Source organism: Mercenaria mercenaria, chromosome 12 (genome assembly GCF_021730395.1).
Source record: "Mercenaria mercenaria strain notata chromosome 12, MADL_Memer_1, whole genome shotgun sequence".
Taxonomy (NCBI): Eukaryota; Metazoa; Mollusca; class Bivalvia; order Venerida; family Veneridae; genus Mercenaria; species Mercenaria mercenaria.
The window spans coordinates 44,603,205-44,617,259 of record NC_069372.1 but is presented as its reverse complement, the minus strand read 5'-3'; the positions used below and the strand labels follow the sequence as shown (position 1 = coordinate 44,617,259).

The following is a 14,055-nucleotide window of genomic DNA, read 5'->3' as shown; positions in this document are numbered from 1 at the left end:
GTTCTTTATTTAACTGCCGAAAATTCAAGGAAGGTAAAGAAGTATTAGCAGTTAATCCCTGAACATCCGTCCGTCCGCCTCCCGACAATATTTTCGTACGTATCAGCATATTTATCAGGTTCCCGAAGGGGATGCATATATGTCACCGCTTCGGCTCCTTTGGTACTATATTTTTTAATATTATTTTCACATGCCTTACACTAATCTTTTTTTTTTTTTTGATTCTCCCTTATGCTGCCTCAACTCACCCCTAAACAGCCCAACCCTTCCCACAATATTTTCTAACATACAAAACCGTATTGTTGTATCGGCGCGCTCATTTTGGCTATTCGCACCGGTTTGCAACAAAGCTGTTCATGTTTCCACGGGACAAGATTGTCCATGCTACCCTAATTTCTATCTATTAACTCCAATGACATTGACTTTGATTAGAACGCGGTGCCACATGCCATCCTTTTCAAGGCCAGGTCTCCTGATTAGATTGTGACACACCAAGTTTGCCAAAGTGCAACGTAATTTATATTGAACGGAAAATGAATTTGAAATTATGGGCGGACGCGAGGAGAACGGACTAGCAGACAGGGATAGCACCGCAAATAAAATCGCAACCTCGTCAAGTCCTTACATTAAGTTACTAACGTTTTAAAGAGCTTATTACGGACTGAGTTAGTAATTTTATAAGTGATTACTGCCTAGAACACGGTCATAACTTTATTTTTATTTTTACACATGCACAAGTAATAATGAATGAAAGTTCACATAAAATGATGTAAACCTATAGATGTATCCCTTTTATGACAATCTAAGCGTTGAAGAAATTGAAAATAACATAATTGACCCATTCTCCTATTCAGGACAAAGAGGTCTCTATTAGAATGGAAATATTGACGCTATTTATTTTCACGGTAAACTGGCCGACCTGCTGAACTATAGTACGTTTCTGACGACTGGTAAAACTTTAGCATTGATTAGTCGAGAATAACAAGGGTTAAGTATTAATATTAGTATAGAATGATAAAGGCAAGTATAAATATTTTCAAATGGAATGGTAATTGACAAATTAGGAACATAATCAAGACAAAATTATTCAAAGAGAATATCCATAGCCTAGTCTTTGATAGATACCCGATAGTGGATGTGGACAAACTGAATTGAAAGCGATGAATGTCATATCTAAACTGGATATTTAGTGAATACGGAACTCAAAAATATATATACTTTTTGTTTTTAAATATCATATGCTTTTATTCTTTTTCTAAAGATATGTTTTTGTTCGTATATGTTGTATTGGCTTGCATGTCAGTGGCACTTTGCAGGCTGACCAATGTCCAAATAATGTTGACCAGTGTTCAACCTCATGCTACGGTTACCAAGTTTCAGCGGGATTTAAAGATGGATGATCATTACTGCGCAGACGACATCACGGACGCTGGAGACAACGTGCCCAGTTTGGCCGCTTGCCTGCAGCTGTGTAGAAATAGAGGAGACAGTCTAATCTATAACGAATTGACGACTCACTGCCAGTGTCATGGAAGTCCAAATGCTTCCAGCTTAACATGTGTGTTTGAAGATAAGTCAGGAAACCGGTTCTACAGCTTAGGTAAACAAAAATATGCTAATCGTCAACTTAAAAATAATCATAATTTTACTTTTTTTTCATAATTATGTTCTTTCCAATTACGGATTCTTTACGTTATGACTATCATTTCTTACTCAGAATGTGTTTGCTTTTAAAGGATCACAAGTCCCTTTTTAAAGAGACAATCAAAACACGATAATTAGCGAGATCGCGGGGCGAGATTTAGTAGCTGGAATGTCGGGGCGCGGGGTGAAAACTCGACATACCAGTTACTAAATCTCGTGCTTTCGCTACGCATCTCCACTAAATAGCAAGTTTTCGTCCCGCGCCCCCGCAATTGTTCTCACTTGCTTTGTGGCCATCATTAGTGAAAATTAGTGTTCAATAACCTGTCCCCTATTACGCGACTAGACCTCTAATGGCTCTCGCGCTGGTTCTTTCAGTACTGTTAGGCCATAATGAACACCTTTTTACTTGAATGACTATTTGGGTATGTTTATGTCAGTTTTTTTTTTGTTTGTTTAAAGTTGGGTGTATTATTGACATTCTAAAGGACACAGAAAGAACGCTGTATTTGGTGAAGTAAAACTCAATTGCATTTTGAATTGAAACCAGATTTCATGTTATTTAGGCTTCATCTGATTTTGATAATGTTTTTTTTTTTTGTCATTTATATCTTAACTGCATGTTTAAAATTATAGTTATGTTAATAACTATTTTCGAGTGACTATTCAGTATTAATGGTCAGACTCAAATTGAAGTTCGAGTCAAATTCACTATTAAAACTTCAATATCAAATTCAGCTGAAACAAAACCATGTTTTGTGAACATAAGGCCAGGTCAAATTGAAGTTATAAGCAAGAAATGTATTTGAGAAATATTTCAAAAGTCTGCCGTTTAGTTTTGCTGAAATGTTTTTTTAGTTGGAACACCACTGCACATTGCAGAGAGCACTGATACGCTGCTGGTTGGGATACCGTTGGTTCTTGCAACGGCAGAAAGTAACATTCCTGTCACACGTTCTCTTCTTAAAACTACGCAGACGACAAAAGGCTCGACAACGACACTTGGCACAGCTCCTCTTACAACTACGCAAACGACAAAAGGCTCCACAACGACACTTGGCCCAGCTCCTCTTTCAACTACGCAGACGACAAAAGGCTCCACAACGACACTTGGCCCAGCTCCTCTTACAACTACGCAGACGACAAAAGGCTCCACAGCTCCTCTTACAACTACGAAGACGACAGAAAGCGCCACAACAACAGCTGACCCAGGTATGGAAATAAATTTAACAGATATGACTTTGTCCTAAACGTGAATAAAGTTCAAACCGAAATGTCCATAAAAATCCTCTCGAAAACACTGTCATTAATCTGCTTTATTACGTCTTTGAACGCAATGACATTTCTTGCAGCTGAATAATATGTATCTTGTTTGTTTCTGTATATTTTTATATTTTTAACAGAACCCACTGCAGTGCTTCAAAATTTAATGTAGATCTACTGTAATAAAAATAAAGCATGTTTTCCTTGTTGAACGTGGTAACTTACCACACTGTTACCTTGTATATAATGTACATATATATATATATATATATATATATATATATATAGCTGTGGATGATGATGATGATGATGATGATGATGATACTGACAACGAAAAAGACAAAAACGGTGATGACAGTAACAATGATGCCGGTTAGGAAGCTAATGATCAAACTGATTATATTGATGACGAAACTGATAATGATGAAAATTGATATCCGTGATAAAATCCAAGTAAAAAGGAAATGTTTTCACCAAACGGAAGTAGTACATTTTGCAATGTTTCAGACTGAGTACTTGTTTTTACTAAATATTTGAAATACTCCAGTCATTGTGTTAAAACTCAATGCCTTTGAAATCGATAATTTTCAGACATATGGAACTTCCGACTTGTGAATGGTACCGCTACTTCCGGTCGGCTCGAAGTCTACAACAAAGGCACCTGGGGAGTGGTGTATGGATTTTCAGTCTCGGTAATCGACGCAACGATTATCTGTCGGGACATCCTTGATCTGTCGTAAGTCTTTTTTTTCAGCCGTAACTAAAGTTAATGGTCATTTTGCACCATAAATAGTAGCAATATGTCCATTATTGTTTAATGGCAAACACATTACTATTCCTGGATAACTTAAAAGACTGTAATTAAACTTGCGGTGACCTCGTCATTTGTTATTAAAAGTTGCGACGTAGCTTCAATAATTATCTAGTAGGTTGCCGGCTGGGTTCTCAACTAGGATAATAAGCGAAATATGAATTCACCGTGTACAATCTTTAATACTAGTAATCAGTCAAAACAGGAATGCTGGATATGGATGGATCCATTTTTCATCGATGTAAAAGAAAGTAAATTTTCCCAAGCATTTTAACTTTTATTTGGTCGCGTTACGGCACTGCCGATTACACACTGTGGAATGAATATGAGCCGCGCCATGGGAAAACCAACATAGTTGGTTTGCGACCAGCATGGATCCAGACCAGCCTGCGCATCCGCTAACGGTTTCTCTAATTGCAATAGGCTTTGAAAGCGAACAGCAGGATCCTGACCAGACTGCGCGGATGCGCAGGCTGGTCTGGATCCATGCTGGTCGCAAAGCCACTATGTTGGTTTTCTCATGGCGCGGCTCAATATTATATACATACATTTCAGAATGTACGGATTCCCAATATACGGAGATTATTTTGGAATACCGACGATTGCAGAAGGTCTAATGAAGGACTATGACACGGAATACGACCTTCTTTGTTACTCGAACAAAACATGCAATGCTTATATGTGGAAAATAGAAAGCGATCCCGATTTCGATGAGTTTGCAGAATTTGGAACCGTTGGCTTGGACTGTACAGGTACATATCAAATTTTTTTTATTCAGAGATAAGTTGGTTTAACGCCATACTGGCTACTTTAATATATTCTGTCACTAAATCCTTACATATTTAAAGGTGGTTAATCAGATTAATGGATTTATTCAAAACTAAACCAACTGATCATTTACGCATTTTTGTGTTCACCGAGTCCTTAATACACATCAGATTTTCATGGCAATTTTTTTTTAAAATTTGATTTTCCTATCCTGGTTGCCCAACCAAGATATAGTATTATTTTAGTGTAAGTATAAATTAAATAAACATATTTTGCCTAACGAATGATAAGAATATAAGCACTATTGTATTAAATTTGTCAAATATTTATATTTACAAGTACACATTTTGCCAAAATTAATTAGAAATGTAAGATTATAAAATTGTCATTACCTCCCTTTGTCTATCTTAGTTATGTAACCAAGATAGATTGAAAACAGATGAATTCCAAAGCTACACATTTTTCTAAAACTTGTCTTTTGTTTCAGGTAGTTGCAATATCCTAATTTTTATCAAATGCAAATGTAAACCTAGAAATTATATTGAAATCAAAAGAAATAAACCACTTTTAAAAAATAAAAAAAATATTTAAAAAAAAATCAAAATTTCATAAAAAGTAATAAAAAATATTATTTTAAATTTCCAATACGGATCTAATTCTATGTACTATGTCATTTTATTCCTTAGATAAATCTCTAACAAAATATATTAAAACTGAAAAATGTCATACAATGTTGCTCATAAGTGATTGGCCACCTTTAAGACACGTTTCTAATAATAAGACACTATGTAACATGTTACTCTACAATCTAAATCAAACTCCCGCGATTAAAGAAATAACACTAGAAATAGAAACTCCATACGCCTTGAAAACTCACTCGTTACCTATTCAAGCACCATGTTTCTATGAATATAACCTTGTTGCTGCACAAGCTAACTAAAAATTCCGAGGATGAAAACAATGATAGGCAGATAAGTATCTGGTTACATCTTTTTAATTTGTTAGAAAACTTACTCGCAACCGATTCAGTATTCAGTCCATCTTCGCCATGACAAGATTGTGTTACGTCATCGATTTCTGGGAAAAACACTGGGTCATTTCATCCGTATTGCAATCGGTGCCAGAGAAAAGATTCAGAAACGGGACAGAACTTCAATGATAAATTTAAAGTGTTATTAAAGATTATCATAATGATCTATAGGCCTATAATTCATCCAAGATATCTTTAAATTTCGAATCAGTTTTAAAGCCATGCGTCTGATTTTGTTTGTGTATAACAACTTCACCGAGTCTCGACATAAGCGTTGACCGGTGGCATAATTACGTGCGAGCCGGGCGCTTTTTGCGGTAGTTTTCACCAGTCAAGGTAATGTTTTCCTTCGCAGTTTGTTCATTATTAAATCTTTGTTACTGGGAATTGGCCGAGGATGACCTACAATGAACACGTTTTTATGGGGATGTATCGAAATTTTCGTATCATTTGTATTTTTATCTAACATTCAGGAAATATTCACTGAAAAACACGTATTTGCCTACCGCCCCTTTATTTTCTCGCTGTAAATGGATAAATTAGTGTTAAAATGTCTCGTATTTTCGTCATACAGGTACGATATACTCACTTTAACAGATCGGTCACCGTTCTATGCAGTTTCAAAAATACTTAGTCCGGCAAAACCCGGCCGTCGGCGAAGGCTTTGTCTTACGTCCGAGTCGGTGGTTCACAAAACTTAAAATGCGTAAGTAGGAGCAGGTGGAATTTATGAAAAACGTTATTTTCACGACTTTTCATGAACCGACAGTGGACAAAAGTCATTTTACTCGTACGTAAAACAAAACCTTCGCCGACGGCCGGGTTTTGCCGGGCTAAGTATTTTTGAAACTGCATACAAGGGTGACCGATCAGTTAAAGTGAGTATATCATACCTGTATGACGAAAATACGAGACATTTTAACACTAATTTATCCATTTACAGCGAGAAAATTAAGGGGCGGTAGTCAAATACGTGTGTTTAGTCAATATTTCCTGAATGTTAGAAAAAACTACAAATGATATGAAAATTTCGATACATCCCCATAAAAGCGTGTTCATTGTAGGTCATCCTCGGCCAAATCCCAATAACAAAGCTTTAGTAATGAAAAAACTACGAAAGAAAACATTACCTTGACTGGTGAAAACCACCGCAAAAAGCGACCTGCTCGCACGTAATTATGCCACCGGTCAACGCTTACGTTGAGACTCGGTGAACTTTCAAAACAATTTCAAACACACAAAAAGCTCATGTATCAACGATAACGAATATACATGGATGAAATTAGAAATGAACATAAAAAGTGTGCACATTTTTATTCTGTGTTAATCTGAGAACAGTGATAATTTATTCGGCAATAAACGATCTTTTTGCGTCGATTTCCCATAAATTCAAACACACTAGTCAGAAATTTTCATAGACCGTACTCAGCTGGTAGTAAAAACAGTGGATCACAACGTCATGGCACTACTTAAATGAGAATTGTCCAGTGGACGCTTCTCAGTAATTAATGTAATAGTGTAACACTAGCAATGTTCAGTAAGTAGCATCCAGAGCGAGGTGAACACATGAAAATGAGCAATATTCAGTCAATTCATTTAGTGCAGTAAACATGAACAGATGAACAATGTTCAGTAAGCAGCATTCACAGGGCCGTGAACAAGAATAGATGAACAATGTTCAGTAAGCAGCATTCACAGTGCCGTGAACACGAACAGATGAACAATGTCCAGTAAGCAGCATTCACAGTGCCGAGAAAATGAACAGATGGATAATGTTCAGTAAGCAGTATTCACAGTGTCTTGAACACGGACAGATGAACAATGTTCAGTAAGCAGCATTCACAGTGCCGTGAACACGAATAGATGAACAATGTTCAGTAAGCAGCATTCACAGTGCCATACACACGAACAGATGGATAATGTTCAGAAAGCAGCATTCACAGTGTCTTGAACACGGACAGATGAACAATGTTCAGAAAGCAGCATTCACAGTGCCGTGAACAAGAATAGATGAACAATGTTCAGTAAGCAGCATTCACAGTGCCATACACACGAACAGATGAACAATGTTCAGTAAGAAGCATTCAGAGTGCCATATACACGAACAGATGAACAATGTTCAGTAAGCTCCATTTACAGTGCCGTGAACACGAACAGATGAACAATGTTCAGTAAGCAGCATTCACAGTGCCGTGAACACGAAAAGATGAAGTTCCACAATGTTCAGTAAGCAGCATTCACAGTGCCATGAACACGAACAGATGAACAATGTTCAGTAAGCAGCATTCACAGTGCCGAGAACACGAACAGATGAACAATGTTCAGAAAGCAGCATTCACAGTGCCGTGAACACGAACAGATAAAGTTCCACAATGTTCAGTAAGCAGCATTCACAGTGCGGTGAACACGAACAGATGAACAATGTTCAGTAAGCAGCATTCACAGTGTCGAGAACACGAACAGATGAAGTTCCACAATGTTCAGTAAGCAGCATTCACAGTGCCGTGAACACGAATAGATGAACAATGTTCAGTAAGCTCCATTTACAGTGCCGTGAACACGAACAGATGAACAATGTTCAGTAAGCAGCATTCACAGTGTCGTGAACACGAATAGATGAACAATGTTCAGTAAGCTCCATTTACAGTGCCGTGAACACGAACAGATGAACAATGTTCAGTAAGCAGCATTCACAGTGTCGTGAACACGAATAGATGAACAATGTTCAGTAAGCTCCATTTACAGTGCCGTGAACACGAACAGATGAACAATGTTCAGTAAGCAGCATTCACAGTGTCATGAACACGAATAGATGAACAATGTTCAGTAAGCTCCATTTACAGTGCCGTGAACACGAACAGATGAACAATGTTCAGTAAGCAGCATTCACAGTGTCGTGAACACGAATAGATGAACAATGTTCACTAAGCTCCATTTACAGTGCCGTGAAAACGAAATGATGAACAATGTTCAGTAAACAGCATTCACAGTGCCGAGAACACGAAAAGATGAACAATGTTCAGTAAGCAGCATTTACAGTGCCGTGAACACGAACAGATGAACAATGTTCAGTAAGCAGCATTCACAGTGCCGTGAACACGAACAGATGAACAATGTTCAGTAAGCAGCATTCACAGTGACGTGAACACGAACAGATGAACAATGTTCAGTAAGCTCCATTTACAGTGCCGTGAACACGAATAGATGAACAATGTTCAGTAAGCAGCATTCACAGTGCCGAGAACACGAAAAGATGAACAATGTTCAGTAAGCAGCATTCACAGTGCCGTAAACACGGACAGATGAACAATGTTCAGTAAGCAGCATTCACAGTGCCGAGAACACGAACAGATGAAGTTCCAAAATGTTCAGTAAGCAGCATTCACAGTGCCATACACACGAACAGATGGATAATGTTCAGAAAGCAGCATTCACAGTGTCTTGAACACGGACAGATGAACATATCAGAAAGCAGCATTCACAGTGCCGTGAACACGAACAGATAAAGTTCCACCATGTTCAGTAAGCAGCACTCACAGTGCCGAGAACACGAACAGATGAAGTTCCACAATTTTCAGTAAGCAGCATTCACAGTGCCGAGAACACAAACAGATGAAGTTCCACAATGTTCAGTAAGCAGCATTCACAGTGCCGTGAACAGGAACAAATAAACAATGTTCAGTAAGCTCCATTCACATTGCCGAGAACACGGACAGATGGATAATGTTCAGTAAGCAGCATTCACAGTGTCGTGAACACGGACAGATGAACAATGTTCAGAAAGCAGCATTCACAGTGCCGTGAACACGGACAGATGAACAATGTTCAGAAAGCAGCATTCACAGTGCCGAGACCACGAACAGATGAACAATGTTCAGTAAGCAGCATTCACAGTGCCGTGAACACGGACAGATGAACAATGTTCAGAAAGCAGCATTCACAGTGCCGAGAACACGAACAGATGAACAATGTTCAGTAAGCAGCATTCACAGTGCCGTGAACACGAACAGATGAACAATGTTCAGTAAGCAGCATTCACAGTGCCGTGAACACGAACAGATGAAGTTCCACAATGTTCAGTTAGTAGCATTCACAGTGCCGTGAACACGAACAGATGAAGTTCCACAATGTTCAGTTAGTAGTATTCACAGTGCCGTGAACACGAACAGATGAACAATGTTCAGTAAGCAGCATTCAGAGTGCCATGCAGACGAGCAGATGAAGTTCCACAATGATCAGTAAGCAGCATTCACAGTGCCGTGAACACGAACAGATGAACAATGTTCAGTAAGCAGCATTCACAGTGCCATGCAGACGAACAGATGAAGTTCCATAATGTTCAGTAAGCAGCATTCACCGTGCCGTGAACACGAATAGATGAAGTTCCACAATGTTCAGTTAGCAGCATTCACAGTGCCATACATACGAACAGATGAACAGTGTTCAGTAAGCAGCATTCACAGTGCCGTGAACACGAATAGATGAACAATGTTCAGTAAGCAGCATTCACAGTGCCATGCAGACGAACAGATGAAGTTCCACAATGTTCAGTAAGCAGCATTCACAGTGTATAGAACATGAATAGATGAACAATGTTCAGAAAGCAACGTTCACAGTGTCGTGAACACGAAAAGATGAACAATGTTGTAAGCAGCATTCACAGTGCCGTGACGTCAATGTTTTTGTTGCGACCAAGAAAGAGCGCTACTATATCTTATCTACGGTTTTAGATTACTGGTATATTAGAATCGAAATAATTTATACCAAAACCGTATTTTAACACTATTTATACACTCGGGTGGTAATACGTCGTACGAATAATTTCGCTCGGGAAATAGCGTCCGTTTGTTTTCAGATATAATATCAAAAACTGAATTTGAACAGTTACATGAAGGTTTGGCAAATACAATGCCGATAATTTTTTTCAATGTTTTTAAAACTATTTTTGAACACTTTTTCTTGTTTTAGTGTTATCAAAAACGTGTAGAAAACGTTTTTAAAATGCTCTGTCAAGGTGTATATGTTGAAAGCAATACTCCGTTTTGTGTATGCAAATCTGACTAAAGTTCTCGATCTTAATGCGTAATCAATTGAAAATGATTAAGAAAGTGTCCACTTCATAAATAAACTTATGTTGATAATTATGACTTGACCCGTACCTAATTATATCTATATTTAGCGATACCGGAATGATAGGTTTTATAAGCTCATAAAACATTTTTGAAAACAACAGATATATAGAACAAACTATTTCTTCTATAATAACTCGGTTTTAAGTAATGTGCGCTTATTATAAAAGCAACATTTGTTTAAAATAGTATAATAGTCTTGAGTGTAACAGCTCATAGAAGAACGCCATGTTTAAGAGTTATTAAAAAGTTGTTTTTTTTGTGTGTTTTTTTCTATCATAGATCCAGTTATCCCTACTTTTTTTTTTAATAAGTATTTTGTGTCGACAAAGAAGACGTTATGTAAAACTTGAAAAATTGTTGTTGTTTTTTATTGACAGTTTGTTAGTATTTCCCAGCCTGGTTGGGTTTCAAAAATGATAGTTACGCTAAACCAAGACCCATTGGTTACGCCTTACCTAAAATTGTGCAATCTGAATTTTCCCCTTACTTACAGTAGGTATTTTGAAACGTATCAGGCTCGTGTAGACTGGATTTCCTTCGTGAAAATGTTGATAAGTAAAATGACGTCAGGGTAAAAATTAATTGTTCCAATAACAATTTTAGGTAAACTGTAGTCCCGAAATTGATAAAGATAGCTTCTCTCTGATTTATCTCAAAAATCTTTATGAATGGCAGCGAAGCATTATAAGGTTTGTGCTATTCAAAGTATTTCCGCCATCTTGAATATAAAATTACCTTTTTTTCAAATGCAGTTTGTATGGCCCATAGCACCAAAACCCGTGCAGTTTGCACGATTCCCGCACGAAACAGTTGTTTTTTCTAAGACGTACAATTGAAATATGTAAATAAAGTATATATTTTACCTGTTATTTCTCATTTGGTAACATTTATATTAAATTCACATTTTCTAACTTTGAAAAACAAACCAAAAAATAAACAACAATGAATGTGTACAAAACTACTTAACATTGTAAGACAAGTCTCAGAGGTAGAACGAATCATTTTCTCCTTTTCGAGTTAGTCCAGATTGAGGTTTAGTTTTCTAATTTGTGCAGTTCGACGGGGAAATACTCACTTCTTGCTGTTCTTTCCGCGGAAAATGGCAAAAATACAAAACTGTTTGCAATTCCAAATCTGTTTTCAATTCGAATCGCCAAATGCAAAATGCAGTTTGCGGTGTGCAGTTCGACCTTAACGTCATGACGGTGTTTCATTGCGATGTAAACCTTTTATATCGCGGTGATATGTTAACGTGCTAAAATGTTCTGTAAGAAAAATCGTCGTCTATCTTTAATTTCAATTATTATATAGCCAGGTACTGTATATAAAATTTTTATTTAGATGATGACCTTGCAATTCAACTTGCCGACGGAGCAAACTCGTCGTCGGGAAGACTAGAAGTTAGGCTGCTTGGAACATGGGGGACGGTCTGTGGCGGTGGCGGCTATTGGGAAGATGGGCCTTTATACTGTAGATATTTTGGGTTGAAGTAAGTGTGAGTTTTATTTATTGTTGTTGTTATTTACATAGACGAAAAAGTTCTTGTTAAATTATCACATTATAAGATTCTTTCACTGGTTGTAGTTGCATAAAGGGATATCCGCCTCGAGGGTAACTGTTTAGGCGTAACGAGGCTCCCAGCCGAGTTACCGCCTAAACATTTTCCCGAGAGCCGGATATTTCCATCTGCACCCCATAACCAGTGACAGAATCTTTTCTGCATACCGATTTCAAGAAATAATAATAAAAATAAAATCAATCTAACGGCTTTCTTTTTAGAACTATTTCTTATGGCAGTGTATTTAAACAAAGCGCGGGAAACCAACGTCCGTAAATAGGAAAGACGTCATGACGCTTCAAAACAAACAACAATGTTTAGTTCCGGTTTTGTTTTATCAGTTACAGCGTAACGTTATGAATTTTTGGTAAAATAACGTGATTTGAATCGAGAAATATACTATCAGGAACCAATAGGAACTGTCAAGGTATTGAATTTTTATTCCGTTTTTAAAATAAAACATAAATCTTCTACATATATGTAAAGTGTTCGTTATACGTCATTCACAGCACGAGTCATCTTACACCCCGGGGTGTAAGATGGAATTTTCCAGCACCGGTAAAGATACCAGAAATCCTCGTCTGGTATGCAAGAAAGAACTATCTTCTCTCTCTTGATACGAAGTTAAGACATCTAGATCTCTAAACTTATTTCTACCTTCTTAACTAATCAAACAAAAAATCCTACTTATAGAACTTGTTTAAGTCCATTGTACAAAGGAAGTTCCTACGCCTTAATTTTTACAACTTTGACCATTTTTATTCAGACCTTTATCTTCTTTCTGGATTTCTAACCAGCTCACTACAGGTCAAACATTTTCAGTAAGATAGGCCATTTACATTTAATTCACGCATTTAAAGAAATTCAAAAGTAAAATCCTGAAAGTACTTGAAATGTATGTCCCGATTAGTGACCGCAACCTCGTATCTTAAGCGCTCTAAAATTTCAACGATCTGCGAGAAAAATAAGATCTAAACATAACAGATCTGTTTGGAAAGTAATTTTCTTTTCGCAGTTATACTACCTTTGAGCTGGCCGGAAGTGAGACGACGAGCGGACCAGTGTGGATTCATGGCTTGTACGATTGCGATTACGGAAACGAGACCAGCCCGGCTGATTGTGACTGGTCGCCTTACACAACAAGTTACTTTAATCAGAATTGTACTCATCATTCGGATGTCATTTTGTATTGTCAATAACATGCATGGGAAGTGTCTGTCAAAATGACGAAAGAAGTTCGCCGCGAAAAACATAGTCCCTCGTAGATAATCTACTGTTGTCGTATTTGAGTGTTTTGGAATTTATTTTTTTTCAATATTTGTCAAAATACATAAATGTAGAGTTTTTTGCTACAGTTGTTTTCGTTAGATTTTGTTTTTTACTACTTCTGCGAAAATGGTAATTTGTATCAATAGGCGGCATTAACGTTAAACTTACCAACAAGCTCTCAAGTTACTGATATATCAGACCTTTACCTTTGGCCTCCTTACCAATGGCAGTCATAATATGACGTAGGCAAAAGTTTTTCATCAGTTATTAATTGAAAATAAAACTTCGTTTTATATTTGTCTTGGTCAGTATTTCTAACGATCAGCTGGTAACTTTAAATGTCTAAAGCATAAAAGGGCTATATAGGTAATAAGCATAGGCCCATCGTTGGATTGGATACATAAAGACACTTTTGCAGTGTTTCGAACATGAGAAATAATTTTCAAAGGCTTTTTTTTATTTTTGTTTTGCTTTAGATCATCAAACTTGTCCGTTCAACAGCACAAAGTATAGATAAGCGATTTATATAAGAAATCATGTACATGACCTTTATATCATAGGATTACTGAATGGCTTGCCC

The 14,055-nt window shown here is 37.2% G+C and overlaps 1 protein-coding gene across 1 annotated transcript; it reads left to right on the top strand.

Moving 5' to 3' along the window:
* The first annotated feature begins 995 nt into the window (after positions 1-995).
* Positions 996-13,762, top strand: LOC123533866 (deleted in malignant brain tumors 1 protein-like). Its single transcript, XM_045315809.2, has 6 exons — positions 996-1,600; positions 2,503-2,856; positions 3,499-3,643; positions 4,274-4,470; positions 11,990-12,137; positions 13,222-13,762. The coding sequence occupies exons 1-6, from the start codon at positions 1,165-1,167 to the stop codon at positions 13,403-13,405; spliced, it is 1,464 nt and encodes a 487-aa protein (XP_045171744.2). The 5' UTR covers positions 996-1,164; the 3' UTR covers positions 13,406-13,762.
* The last annotated feature ends 293 nt before the right edge of the window (positions 13,763-14,055 follow it).

Bases quoted from the DNA above. Each gene is read 5' to 3' on its own strand.
- LOC123533866 (XM_045315809.2), top strand. From the start codon at position 1,165: ATGTCATATCTAAACTGGATATTTAGTGAATACGGAACTCAAAAATAT. The intron at 1,601-2,502 runs GTAAACAAAAAT...ATGTTTTTTTAG, and splicing joins AAACCGGTTCTACAGCTTAG to TTGGAACACCACTGCACATT. The intron at 12,138-13,221 runs GTAAGTGTGAGT...TTCTTTTCGCAG, and splicing joins TGTAGATATTTTGGGTTGAA to TTATACTACCTTTGAGCTGG.